We start from the raw sequence: 14,666 nt of genomic DNA, 5'->3' as shown, positions 1-14,666 counted from the left end.
AACTGAGGTGCAGCTACTAGAGTCTTTAAATCTTTATCCACTTCCATTTATGTTTAGTAGACGTGGACTGAGATGGTGATTGACTCATTGTGAAAAAAATCCGCCATGACTGCCAGCGTCTCCAATGGCATGCTCCTTCCAATGGGGGCCCCCTCAGGGAGAGGCTTACCTGCTTTAGATAACTGTTCACACCACAGGACACACCTCTCAAACTCCAGACAGAGGGACCAATTGGCAATTTGGGAAGGTCACAGCCTGCAGTCACCTCTCCCTGGGCCTGGCCTTTACCAGGGGGTCTGTGCGAACCCTACCTGTTGACTCAAGGTTGGGAATTACATACTACTCAGTCCCCTATTACACATCAAAAACTTGTGGGCTGGACTTCATAACTGTACATGGAGGATGAAGAAACAAGGAGGACCCTCAAATGCCAAAGCAGAGGAAAGGTAGGAGATGGAGAATGAAGAAAGAAAGAAAAAACAGTTGAAGGACTGTTCTGATCTCAGCCTACTAAAACTTCAGAACATATTCCCAAAAATATCTCAGACATGTTCCCCAACAGAGGGGATGGAGAATAGCAGGAGGATAGACATGCAGCATGGAAAGGGACAAGGTGTTGCAAAGGATGGGGGCCCAGTGGTAGCCACGAACAACCTCACCAAAGAGTGGTGAGCCCCCTGGGGGGCATTCGTAATGGTGCTGGGGGTGGTGGTTGCAGGTGCGAGAAGTGCCCAAGCTCCCCAGATCAGTGCATACAGAAGAAAGTTAGTGGGATGATGGCACCCTTGCTTCTTGTGGACCATGTGGCAACTGGTGGACAAGACTGGTGACAGGAGGGGGAGGGGGTGGGGGGGAGCCACCATTTGCACGTCAGATTCCACGGCGACAGGTGCCAGCAGGGGCAGCAATGATGGTGGAGAACCTTTGGCAATGGAGACCTGGCTTCCATCCTTGTTAACAGCAGTATCTGCTCAGCGCCATGAGAGGTGCCAGCATTGGCTGCAGGAGGCAAACCCACCATCGGTGATGCCTTCACCTTCATAAGTGGCCAAAGCCAATGAAGAATGAGGTGTCAGTCCCACAACATGAGGAGAGGAGCCTGAACCCATTCTGGGACACAGATGGGTCTGGTGGCATGTCACGAGTCAATCTTTGGTAAAACATGAAGACACGGCAACCACACTGGCTGTGGACGATGGCTGGAATCTCATGAGGGCATCATCAAAATGCCCTGGCCCAGACTGGTGTGGCAGATGTGAAAGTCAACAAAAGGGGTGCCATGGGGGACACCTACCCAGCAACAAGAGGTTGAGCAGCGTCTATGGCTAATGACCAAGCAGGAAGTTGGTAGGGCTCTTGCCCCAATTGGCATCATTCAGTAAGAGCTTAAAAAAATATGAGAGCCTTCTCTGATAGGATACCTTCGAAGTGTACCTTCAAAGTGCTTGCGCATCTGCATATCAAATGTTCAGAGATGGCATTCCACCTCGCTGTTCAATTGCAGATGGAAAGGATCTGCTTGACGTGGTAAATGACACAGTGTGTACAATATGTCCTTGAAAGACTGTGCCTAGAATTGAGGACCATTGTCCAAATCCAGTCCACAAGGAAGCCTTCTATGGAGAACATCTCTGACACGCTTTGACAATCACATCTGCTGTTGCAGATGGACAGAGAACAACATAAGGAAGATGAGAAAAAGCATTAATTGCCAATAACCAGAAAGTCTCTAAAAGGGACCAGTGAAATCAATGTGGACTCTTTCCCAAGGCAATGTAGGGGCTGACTATGGCAAAAAACAGTGTGCGGCACCATCTGCTGATTGGAACACTTGTGGCATGCTGCAGCAAGATGTTCCACATCCCGATTGATGCCTGGCCATAACACATGGTGGGCATGCCAACAGTTCTGTATGCAAGTCCCCCAGTTACCATGATGTAATAACCAGAGGACCTCCCCACATAATGCCGCTGAAACCATGATTTGGGGGGTAAATCCTTCTGTTGACAGGAGAATAAGACCATCCAGGAGGGAGAAATGAAAGCACAACAGATAAAAATTATGAAGTGGGTCAATGTCTGACCTATTGGACAGTCAGGGCACCCATGTTGTATCAGGTGTACAAATTGCCAGAACACCAGACCTGCGCCACAGCAGATGCAATGTGGGAACTTGTGATGGGGAAGCCATCCACATAAAAATACACAAACAAATAGCAGGTTACTCTTTTAAAAAGAGGTTATGTAGGTGATCCTCCATGATAGTACCTGTCATGACAATCTCATCAAGGTGGCTAATGCAATGAGGGATGACTCTCAAAAGATGTGCTAAAATGTTGAAAGATGACATGTGCAATGAGAGACAATCATCATAAGCTGATCTAAAAAATGCTGAAAGGAGGGAAGTGCACAAGTGACCCCAAACATTAGCCACTGATAGTGATAGGTGTTGAAAGGTGTATTAACCACAAGCAGCTGGTTTGATATCTCATCCAGTGGAATCTAAAGGTGGGCTTCAGCCAAGTTGGTTTTTGTAAAGAACTGACCACCAGCCAACTTTGTGACCAACTCCTCCAGGCAAGGCAGGTGATAAGTAGTGACCTTGAAGTTGCCAAAGAGCCAACGAAATTTTCTAATCACGCCAAATAACATTAAACAATCCACCCCTGTGTTAACTTGATCATATACAGCCACTGGCACTGACCTTGGTCATAGAAAGTGAGAGCAGGCAGAGGTTTTGAGGGTGATGTGTGGCGTGAAATTATTTGCACATCCTAATCCCAGGGTAAACAGAACCGAAAACTCAGAACACGAGGAATCCAATTTGTGAAAGGGCACTTGGTCGTACACCAGATGCACCATATTCACAATAAAAACCAAATGTAGCAAAGGCATCTGAACCACACACATTTTCAGTACTTGCCCTGTTAGCCACCAAGTATGTAATGAAACAGACAGCTGATTTATAAACTGTGACTACCATGAATTGCCCAAGAATAGGAATTTGCTGTTTGTTATATTGACCAACCAACACACGATGCATGCCAATGGTGGGGACCCTAACTTGGCATATGACTGTGAGTTGACTAGGGACACAGCAGCTTCCGTGTCTACCTGTAGGATTAATGGCTTATCCATCACCCACACTTCAATGAAAAGTTTGTTTTGGCCCACAGACAACAGTGTACACAATGACCAAACAATATGAACATTGGTGTCCATTGATTCCTGCAATGACTCCTGGGATGAGACGGGGGAAAGGGAGGTGGAGGGGGAAAGAGGAGGTGGAGGAGGAACAGGAAGTAGAGTGGGGGAGGGGTCAGAGAGTGACGACCTTTTTTTTTTTTTTTTTTTTTTTTTTTTTTGCAAGAGCCCTACCGCTTGGGGCAGGTCATCTGCTGATGCTGTGTGAATTGATGAGCACAAAGGAAGTCATGTTCACTGTTTCTGTCACTGACAATGTGTTTTCTGCATCAAGCCCGAAGGTTGGTTTGTGCTACAGCTAGTTCTTCTCCCAGCATGCTAGTCTCTATGCCCCTTGGCTGCACACTGTCAACTAGGGTGACATCACGCCAAGCTTCTAATTGGAGAAGCAGCAGATCTTGAAAGATTGTGCAATATTTAAAACCTCTTCTAACACAGGGCTCCACTGGCACACCTCCTTATCTTGGATCAAACAAATGAATGCGCCTCTGACCATACTGTCCGCATAAGACGCCTGACACGAAATGAGGTTGTGAAGCTCAGCCGCACAAGCTAGATACAATTTCTGCAGCTTTTTGTGACATCAGTGGGATTTAACACTTTGAGTGACCACATGGATATGGTTGTGGTGAAAGGAGAACAGTAAATTACACATATCATCAAAAGAAAGTAAAGCTGATTCTTGAAGAGGAGCTAACTGGCACAGTTATTGATACATAAGAGAGGGGTACTCACAGTAAAAAATGAACCTTAGAGCCCTCTGTGTCAATCACCCAGAATGCCATGAAAAGTTGAAGAAGCTGACGGGTGCGATGAGAGACAACAATCATAAGCAGTTTTTAAAAAAAATGTGAAAGGAGGCAGGTGCACAAGTGACTGTGGATTCATCATAAGGGGGGAACAGCAGCAAATGAACAGCCGTCAGCTCAGTCTGGGTCCAAGTAGCCAACAACTGTTCTAACATGGCCACATGCATCTGCTGTAGTTGCAGAAGTGACCTGACTAAAGCCTACATGAAAGAGTCAAATGGCAGAAAAACCACAGAATCCAAAATTCGATCCTCGACTTCACCACTTGTACTCTAAATAGGAACACAACGAAACAAATGGCCATAAAATCAGACACAATTTAATGGGTCATGGAGTGATATCCACAAGAATAATGTGCAAGTACAAGGGTCGTTCATAAGTAATGGCCCACATTTATTTTCCTCGGAACACATTTACTGTTCAAGAGTCAGAATTTGGTGACATACATATCAACATGTCTTGTTCATGTCCTATTTTTCTATGTAGTCTCCATCACGTTCTACGGCCATATGCCAACGTTGTGAAGAGCATGTATTCCGTGCTGGTAAAAGCTCTTTCCAGCGCAAAGTGGTACACCCAACTTTTGTCACCTGTTGTGATCAGTAACAGAAAGGCCTCTCCATCGGTCTCAGAATGCTCCAACAATTCGGGTGAAAAGGCCTTTCTTTGAATCTTATGGTCCACTGTGAGCACCTCTATGAATATCCGAGAGTCTCGATCATTGCAGACACACTCCCAACGTTGACTGACAACTGTAGAGCCAATTATCGAGTTGTGATGCGCCAATCGGAATGAATAATGCATCCGTACAATTCAGCATGTCTGGAGAAGAGGCCGTGATAGGACATCCCGAACATGGCTGATCATGGAGCTGTGTTTCTGCATTTCCTAAGGCTGTAACTTTGTTTACCCATCGCACAACTGTACTATCAGCTGCAGCATCACCATACACTGCACACAAACGTTTTTGGCTGTTCACCACAGTTTCCTTTTTCGCACACAAGAATTCAATAACAGCATGCTGCTTGTAATGTGAGTCGTATGTAGACACCATTTTGATGTTGTACTACGGCTCTGCCATCTGCCAGAATGGTTAAACTTCACAGAACAAACATTAAATATGAAGCACCACCAACGACGTTTGTCTATGTGTCTTAATGGCTTTTTAAAAAAATGTGGGGCCTTACTTATTGAACAACACCCGTACTTTACACGTCTCAAACACGTTTAAGAATGATTAGCTCAGAGATCTGTGCATGCCCTTACAAAGATGCTATCCATGTCAGGTGTCACTGGTGTAGTGCTGCGTGCACCAAGCAATGGTGCTGATAACGATCAGTGGTCAGGCTATCCTAGTGTTGGCAGGCATTACAGGGCCAACTTGTTGTGAGCGAAAGGTGCAGTAACCAACAGGTTACTACATACAGAACTCATTTCCCAAGAACGGTAAAAACTTTTTGGCCATGGAGGTATTGCCAGGTATCTAAAGAATCATTAAATATTTCTTTGTTTATGTATAGTTCTTAATTCACTGGAAGTTTTGTTAGTGCTGGTAGTGTTACTCACTTATTACAAGTATTACTTAATATTAGATAACATAGCACATGACAGTAAAAACTCATACCATCATCAAAATTCGTGACTGTTTGTAAAGATGGCAAGACATCATCCTCATCATCTCCCTGCTGATGTGATCCTGCATCCATATTGGAACATTTGCTATATCCTTTAAAAAATAACAACAGACCATAAGCAAGCTTGCAACATTGTGTTAAATTATACATTAATATTTCAATGTAATAACCTGAAACTTCAAACAGGCAATATGTATAGCATACACAAAATGTGAGATTGGAAGAACAGTGCAGTTATTGTTGAGTGATTATAATTGTATCTCTACATCTACATGATCACTCTGCAGTTCACACTACATTGTTTAGCAGAGACTATTTAACGAACATTCCACTACCGAACAGCAGTCAGTGTTGCAGTTATAAAGTGAAGTAACTGCTGCCTCATCCGTATAAGGAAAAGCACTTAACATACATTACCATTACCTCTGAGAGTTATGCTAATATTACATTCATTTATCACATACATATTGTTTCTTCCTCTTGCATTATTTAAACAAGGATGTAAATAATTCTATGTACAAATTCGTGTCATGCCCTATAGTACTCACAAGAAACAAAGACAAATTGTTCACAGATACTGTCAACTGAAAAAAAATCACAAAAAGTATATGGTTGACTGCTTACAGTCTACTGGAATCATGCTAACACTTTCTGTCTAGTACACAGAAGCCAGGAAATCACACAAGGTGTTAAGAGAAATACAACAATATACTAACAGCTAGAATAAAAACAGGTCTCCTCCTCTCCAAATAGAACTTAGAAAATGTTATAAATCTCAGTATTTGTCCTTGGTAGCAAATGTTCATCAGAGATAAGGATACTGTCTGGAGTGCCCATGAGAACTGATAGGAGTGCTAGTGGTCTTTCATGCCAGGCTATAATTAAAGTGCAGTTACTCACAGAGGGTCCAGAGTGGGCTGTAATTACCACATGGCAGCAAAACTTGGTAGATATTCTAATGCATTAATGCAGAACTGATTTATGCTGAAAAAAGAATTAGTTCCAATTTCAGCCACCAAGTGCAAATTTGGCACTGTGAATGCAAGAAAGATGTACAGAAATGTTTCCACATGTAAGGGATTAGAAACGGGATGTGGGCAAGAAAGGTCAGACATGTGAGGCAGGCGTAATATTGATTTTCGTATTAACTGATGCTTACACAATTTGATCAGTATGAGCACTGGGTACATCAACGAGATGCCGCATCCATAAAATTACATGATAAACAGTTGCTTGCAGCAGTTCTGGTGGAATCCGAGCAATGTGTTCCTGTATACTGGCCTTCAGATCGGGTAGAGACCAAACATGTCCCTGGTAAACACAATCTCTTAGATATTCCCAGAGCCAAAAGTCACATGCACTCAGATCAGGTGATCTTGCAAGGCCATGTATCTGGACAATGTATGGATGTAAAACATTCATGGAAGGTTGCATTAAGCAGATCTTTCACTGGGTGAGTGACATGAAGTGTTGCAGAAAAACAGTGGTTTCCACACAGTTATTTTCTTCCAAAGCAAGAATCATACACTGTACAAGGAGATATCAATGACAAGCAGACATTGAAGAATCACGTCATGGTACACCTCACAGGTCCTCTGGGTGTATTCTCTTCAAAGAAGAACAAACCGAGAATAAAGGTGCGGGTGAATCCACACCACACAGCCACTTACAGTGAGTGCAGTGGCTCTTTATGCACGACACACGGTTTAACACTATCCCAAATCCAGCAGTTCTGTGTATTCATTGCACCCTGTAGTGCAGAATGTGCCTCATCACTACATAGAATATTGTTTGGTCACATGTCTTCAACTTCAATCTGTGACGGAAACCCAATAGCAAATTCAGAACATTTCTGCAGATCACTAGGTCCCATTTGCTGCACAGTCTGGGTCTTTTATAGGTACCATTGTAAAATAGACAGCAAATTTTTCCGTACTGTTGACCATGGGATAGACAACTCTCAGAGCACCAGCAATACCCAAGGCACATGCTGCATGGTAATTTACAGCAACAACAGTCTCATCAATAATTTCCACTAACATAGGATGCATTCCTCTTCCAGGTGTCATTCTGAGCTCATTCTCATTTTCAAATTACATTAATACGTTCTTTAAACCATTTAAATGTATCAGGCATCTCCCCAGACCTTACAGTCACTGATACTCTCTCAAAGCCGCTGTTCACAAAAAACAGTTTCACTAAAATCTCACAGTCTATCTTCTCAATCACCATACTCTTCACTCATATCATGGCTTGCCAAATGACAACATGGATGTCATACAATCATACAAACAAGGTACAGCACCAGATTTGTCCTGAAACTAATATGTTTTCAAGCATAGAACTGTTCCACATCAACGCATTAGCATATCTATCATGTTTCTGTGAATATGTGCACTTCAATTATAATCACCCAGTACATAAATGATCTGCCAGGTAGGGTGAGAATAAATCTGTGATTGTTAGCTGATGACACTGTAATACACAGGAAATTATTGTCACTGAGTGGCTGTAGAAGGGTATAGGATGACTTAAGACAGAATTTCTATTTGTTGTGGTGAATGGAAACTTGCCCGAAATGGGGAAAAATGTAAGTTATTCAGACAAGTGGGGAAAACAATCATGTGATGTTCAAATACAGTCTTGGCGGCATGCTGCTTGACACAGCCATGTAGATTAAATATCTATGTGTAATTAAGCGAAGTGATATGAAATGGAACAAGCACATAAGGACAGTAGTAGTGAAGGCAAATGGTCGACCTTGGTGTATTGTGAGAATCTTAGGAAAGTGTAGCTCATCTATAAAGGTGACTGTGCAACCCATTCTTTAATACTATTCATGTGTTTGAGATCCAATACACGATTGTTACAGAGATGCTAGATGAATTCAAATGGGAATATGTGGAGGGAAGACAACATTCTTTTCACAAAAAATGCAGAGAAAATTGAGAGAATATGCACTTACAGCTGTTTGTAGAATGATTCTACTGCCACCAATGTACATTTTGTATAAGAACTGTCAAGACAAGATACGAAAAATACGGCTCATATGGAGGCATACAGACAATCATTTTTCCCTTACTCCATTTGTGAGTGGAATAGAAAATGGAACAACTAACAATGATATGAGGTACCCTCCGTCCTACAGGGACAGTATGTATGTAAATGTAGATTAAACCTTTCAGGTACTGACTGGGATACTCTGATTAGAGCACAAGAAAAAAAAAATATAGATTCATGTGACATTGTACTAAACACCTTATCTGACTCTGAGCAGTCAGTTAAGAAATGACAGTTAAGAAATGACTTGAATCTCATGACGACAAACAAACCCAAAATATTTGAGAGATGTAGAAGAGGGCATCAACGATTATAATTCTGACTAAAAGTATTAAAAAGAATGTTAAGAAAGGCAGAAAAACATTTATACTTTGCAAGTTCAAGAAGAAATAGACTGATGGCTGCTTGGGCAGTTAGCATCAAATTTTCATCTCCAAGACTGAAAACGTGGAGTATCAATGGTTAAAATTCAACAGTGTTGTATGTGTCAAGTGAGCTTATTAATAACAGTAATGGCCCACCATGGCTCAATAACCATATCTGAAAGCTGCTGTGAAAGCAAGGAGAGCTCCACCACACATTTAAATGAGCCAAAGTTTCTTGGACAAACAAAAGTTGAATAAAGCCTATGTAAAGCCACTAAACAGGTCAAAGTCATCAATCCAGTTGCTTTGTGAGTACACTGGCACCAAACAGAGCAAATGTTAAAAAATCACCATTTTCAGAGTTAAAAGTGCCTTGTTATCTAAAAAGAATATTAGTAAAATGACAAAAGTGAGTATAGGGAGCGGCGGCTGTCAAAGTAGAGAACGGTCCAGCTGGTGGTTTCCCAGGGCGAACAACAAGGGCCCGAGATACACATTCCAGTCCCACCCACCACACTCTTTTTCTGTAGTCAGCAAGACAGTGACCTGTATTCAATAATAATAATAATAATAATAATAATAATAATAATAATAACCTCTTTTTACAATTACAAAGTCTAAGACATGATGTTCAAAGATCTAAGAGTGGGGGAATGCTTGAAAGATTCTGAAACATTCATAACTTATGTTGGTTTCAGGACCAAGCAAAACTAGTAGTCTCAGAAAGGGGGAGAGGGGCAGCTACTTCAGGGCAAGAGGTGCTCCCCCTATGCTTGTCCCAGAGATAGTAAAACACTGTAAATACCACTATATTTTAGAACAAAAATCAATCACTCTCTTAATGAACTGTATGACCTAATACACACATCACCTGTGAGCACTGAAGATAGTAAGTTGCTCTACTCTAGTTTTCATACTAATTCAGTTATACTGATACACTAGACAAAAATGTGAGCTACGTTGGGACAGGGACAGCACCATAACCACACTAGAATGGGTCCACTTGCTGTCAGATGAAGCTGAGGCCGAGGGTGAGAGTGAGCCTAGTGGCGCCATTATGCAATGAACAAAGAACCACTGATTCTTTCTGAGAAGTTCAGAAGGTGTATCATCCTGCAAGAAAGGATCCCTTGATTGTTTGTAGTTTATTTAGGAGGGCAATGGCTTGCCATACTGATTTTCAATCTTTCAAAATTACATGCCTCAATTCACCTCGCACAATCACTTCTAGTACTACTTTGGGGCTGGCTTATTGGTCAACTCATCAGCAAGTTTCTATCCTCGAAATTCTGTTTGACTTGGAATCCATGTGAAAGTTGTTAATGTCAAAAAGTAGAACTTTGAATACTTGATACTAGCGAATAACATTGGTCTATCAATTAACAACTAGTCATTGAAGTGCTGGATACTAAGAACTATGTGTGTTTACGTGCAAATGTAAGGGCTCTTGTGATGGCTATAAATTCAGCCATGAGTGTGTTCGGCAATGAGTTTTAATCCCGACCCTCTATGTATACATGAACAGAACCTACTTTTAACCCATCTTCGTGGTTGGTTTCTGAGTTAGAGTATTTGTGTTGGACAGAGATAAACACCAAAAGTTGAAGGAATATCCAATTCCTTTGATTCGCAGTTACACACTGTGTGATAGCTTGTACAAGAGCTCTGTACATAGAGCCCAAAGTAGGGAGCCAAAGTTCCAAATAGTGTTAGTGCGTATCACCATCGATTACCTGTCTTAAGGCTGCATTTATGCTGCCACCTCTGCTCACTTGCATGGCCCAGTGATGATGAAACAAGTGCACTGAGTCTTACCAGCCCATTTAAACTTCACCATCACTGCTTGTCCCACTGCTCACTACAGTCCTTGTCAGGCGAAGATATCAAACTTGTTTATATTTCGCACTGTGACCATCATTGCATGACCTGAAACTTGAGCTGTGACTGGCTACTTCAAGGTCACTCCAACAGTGCCATGCTCAACTCTGCTAGCAATGTGAGCAGCTGCTTGGTAATTACTCCTGGCAAGCATAGAGGCTGCAGCATAAATGCAACAAGGCTCCCAGCAAGTAGTGAGGTGTTATGTGCCAATTGCGAGGCTGCAGCATAAATATACCCTATGGTGATTTATGAAGACACTAAACCCTTGAGTATTAAACAAGACCAGACAGGACAAGACACAACCAGATTATTAAACGAGACCGAATTGGGGAGGTTGTTATTGCATAATTTGTTATGAAATGTTGCAGTCAAATGCACAATGGTGGGATATCTGATTCAGCTTGCAAACATAGTGCCAATAGCATTACTGATCCATATTCTAAGCCTTGGTAGCCCATACAGACCAAAACTGGGGTGTTGTAGAAACATACGACAAATGAGTGGTTTGCTACCCAGCAGATGTTACAGAAGAAATGGGAAGCATTCAGTTTTGTGATATAACTAGTCTTTAGCTGATGTATATGTTAATAACTTATCAGATAGGAGCCTATAAAGTGGGATTTTTATATTATTTCAACTACTTGATTACAGTGGAAAAGTTCCGCATGTGGCTGTATTGCCTTGAATCAGTGAAAGTACTCAGCACGAGTTTAATTGGCGGAACATTAGTATACATTCACAGGTGTCCTCCAAGCTGGGGGAGGGGTACATTTGGTCCCTTCTAGAATCTGCGTACAGGCTTCTTAAAGATAACTGTCAGGAAATGCTGTGACTTTAGCAGTCTCTATATACCTTTGATTTCCTTAGTTGTCTTTGTTGTTCGTGGGAAACTGTGATGATTCCTTGATGTGGCGACAGTTTTTCCACTGTTCTGCAATCAAGCTGGATGTCAGCCTTTACAGAACCATGCTAAGTTCGTGTCTTCAATCTTTTCCCTGTCACTTCCTCATTCAGCCCTTATTGTGCTGCAGAAAGTAGTCAGTCCAACCCTTGGCATGCTGATCAAGTCATCAGTATCCAGAACATCATAAAATAGCAGCAGTTAACATGCATATGATTCATCCTAAATTCACATGACACTCTCCCTCTTTGCAAGACAAAAGTAATATAACATGTTTCTGTGCATGAAGACAACCTGTGATGGCTTGCTGACAATTTCTTCTCCTATAAACAAATCCATGGTAAAGCCACAAGCACCTACATGGCACCATCCTATGCCAAACTTATTCATGGACCATATAGAGGAATCCTTCCTAGTCACCAAAAATTCTAAAAGCCTCATCTATTTCAGATTCACTGATTACACCTTCATGACCTGGACCAAGAGTGAGATCATACTATCCACATTCCTCCAGAAACTCAACACTATCTCCCCCTATATGCTCCACCTGGTCGTCCTCAACCAAATAAGCAACCTTCTTCAAAGTTAACCTTCATCTGAAGCATGAAATCATCAATACCTCCATCTTACAACCTTCATCTCAAAGCATGGCATCATTAGTACCTCCATCCTACCAACTACCAAAAATACCTCCGTGTCAATAACTACCACACATTCCACACCAATAATCCATTTTATGCAGACTAACCACTCACACTATCTGATCGAAAGACTCCAAACACCCCTACGTAAAACAGACTTGACCGCTAGATATCACGAGACACAGACCTGCAAGTATAAAAGGAATTGGGGAGTACTGTGTTGTCATTAGACAAGGAGTACCAGCAGAATGGGTCAGCTAGGAGAGCTCAGTGACTTTGAAAGTGAACTAGTTGTTGGATGTCACCTGAGTAACAAATCCATCAGGGACATATTACCCTTTCTTCAGCTGCCCAAACCAGCTGTTGGTGTTGTGACTGTGAAGTGGAAATGCAAAGGAAAAACAATAGCTAAATCTGGACCAGGCAGATCTCATATAGTGACGGGCAGGGATCATCAAGCATTGTGGAGAGTGATCGTAAAAAAAGCAAATGAAATCAGCACAAGGAATCACTCGTGTGTTCCACATTGCTACCAGCAGTCCAGCTAGTACAATGACTGTGCTTAGGGAATTAAAAAAATGAGGTACTATGGTCGATCAGCTCCTCATAAGCAGCACATTTCTGTAGTAAATGCTAAGTAATGCTTGAGGTGGTGTAAAGAGCGATGCCACTTGACAGTGGATGAATTGAAACAGTTGATTTGGACTGATTAATCATGTTTTATCCTGTGGCATTGGAAGGGCTTAGATTTGACAAATGCCTGGAGAACATTACTAGCTGTTACGTATAGTGCCAAGAGTGAAGTATGGAGGAGGCGATGTTACATTATGGAGGCATTTTTTGTGGTTAGGGTGTTGTTCCCTTCTAGCACTTAAGAAAATTATAAATGCAGAAGTATATGAACATTTTTTACAGTATTGTGTACTGTGTACATTAGAGGAACAAATCAGGGATGATGATTGTTTTTATCAGCATGACACCACATCCTGTCACAAAGTAGCATATGTGAGGCAATGGTTTGTGGACAGTAAATTTCTTTAAACTGACTGGTTTGCCCAAGAATCCCAACCTGAACTTAATGGTACACTTCTGGGGTGAGTTACATCAACTTGACTCCAGATGCCAGTGTCCTACACCACTACTTAGTCTGGTTTTGGCTCCTGATTAAGAATGGGCTGCCACAGTTCCACAGGAATCCAGATACTTCACTGAAAGTGTCCCCAGCAAAGTTCAAGCCATCATGAAGACAATGGTGGATACACTCCATATTAATGTCCACTAATAGGTGTTCACATGCTTTCGATCAAATAATGCATGGTCGTCACATCTGCCATGATAATCAGTCCCTCTCCAAATATAGCAAAGTCACTCTGGGTGAGGCCTTCACAGACTGAAATTACCCTTCTCGCCTTGTCCAGAAACAGACCTCTAGCATCGTATTCCCAGACACCTACCAACCCCCAGCATACCTTCACTGTCACTCAGCACCATCCAAGACTGGAATATCTGAATCATACATTCTACCAGGGTTTCAACCACCTCTTGTAGGAGAAATATCCTTCCTTTTATTCTGACACTAACGCAACCTATGCAATATCCTTACCCATCCCCATATCCCTTAGCCCCATGGCTCACATCTCTATAACAGATGTAGACAGAAGACCTATCCATACATTCTCCCATTGCCACCTACTCCAGTTCTGTCACAGGCATCTCCTACCTTGTCAAAGGCATGGTCACCTGTGAAAGCTATGAAATGCCACCACCAAACTGTTGGACAATCCACTTGCAGAGCATGCCAGCCAACACAATGTGCCCGACTTCAAAGACTACTTCGCAGCCCATGCCATCTGCAGTCTTCCCACTACTGCCAGCCTTTCAGAGTTGTGCACATGGAAATTCTCCCCGCAACATCTCCTTTATTCCTGTATGCCCCTTGATTCCAACCTCCATTAGCCTCTGTCCTCCATCTGCTTCTACACCCTTTCCTACTTCTTCTCTAGATGCACATGCCCTCTGTCCCCCCCACTACACTTACGTAGTTCCTTCCCTTTCCTTGCTTCTACCTTCTTTTCTCCCCCCCCCCCCCCCCCCCCACACCCACACCCAACACTGTCTCACTATGCTTCACCTACCAACCCACCATCCTGTTCCTGCATGCTACAAATGCAG

At 42.4% G+C, this 14,666-nt stretch overlaps 1 protein-coding gene across 5 annotated transcripts in view; it reads right to left on the bottom strand.

Moving 5' to 3' along the window:
- The window catches only part of LOC126273163 (eukaryotic translation initiation factor 2-alpha kinase 1-like), a 153,165-nt gene that overhangs the window by 118,043 nt on the left and 20,456 nt on the right, over nt 1-14,666 (bottom strand). For all 5 annotated transcript variants that reach the window (XM_049976633.1, XM_049976634.1, XM_049976636.1 and 2 more), the window contains one exon: nt 5,637-5,738. In XM_049976633.1, coding sequence (XP_049832590.1) covers nt 5,637-5,718 — 82 coding nt within the window. In that variant the 5' untranslated portion in view covers nt 5,719-5,738. The remainder of the gene's footprint in view (nt 1-5,636; nt 5,739-14,666) is intronic.

Source organism: Schistocerca gregaria, chromosome 5, assembly GCF_023897955.1.
Source record: "Schistocerca gregaria isolate iqSchGreg1 chromosome 5, iqSchGreg1.2, whole genome shotgun sequence".
In the NCBI taxonomy this organism is placed as follows: Eukaryota; Metazoa; Arthropoda; class Insecta; order Orthoptera; family Acrididae; genus Schistocerca; species Schistocerca gregaria.
Note: the sequence above shows the minus strand (reverse complement) of the source record. Positions and strands in the feature narration are given on the sequence as shown.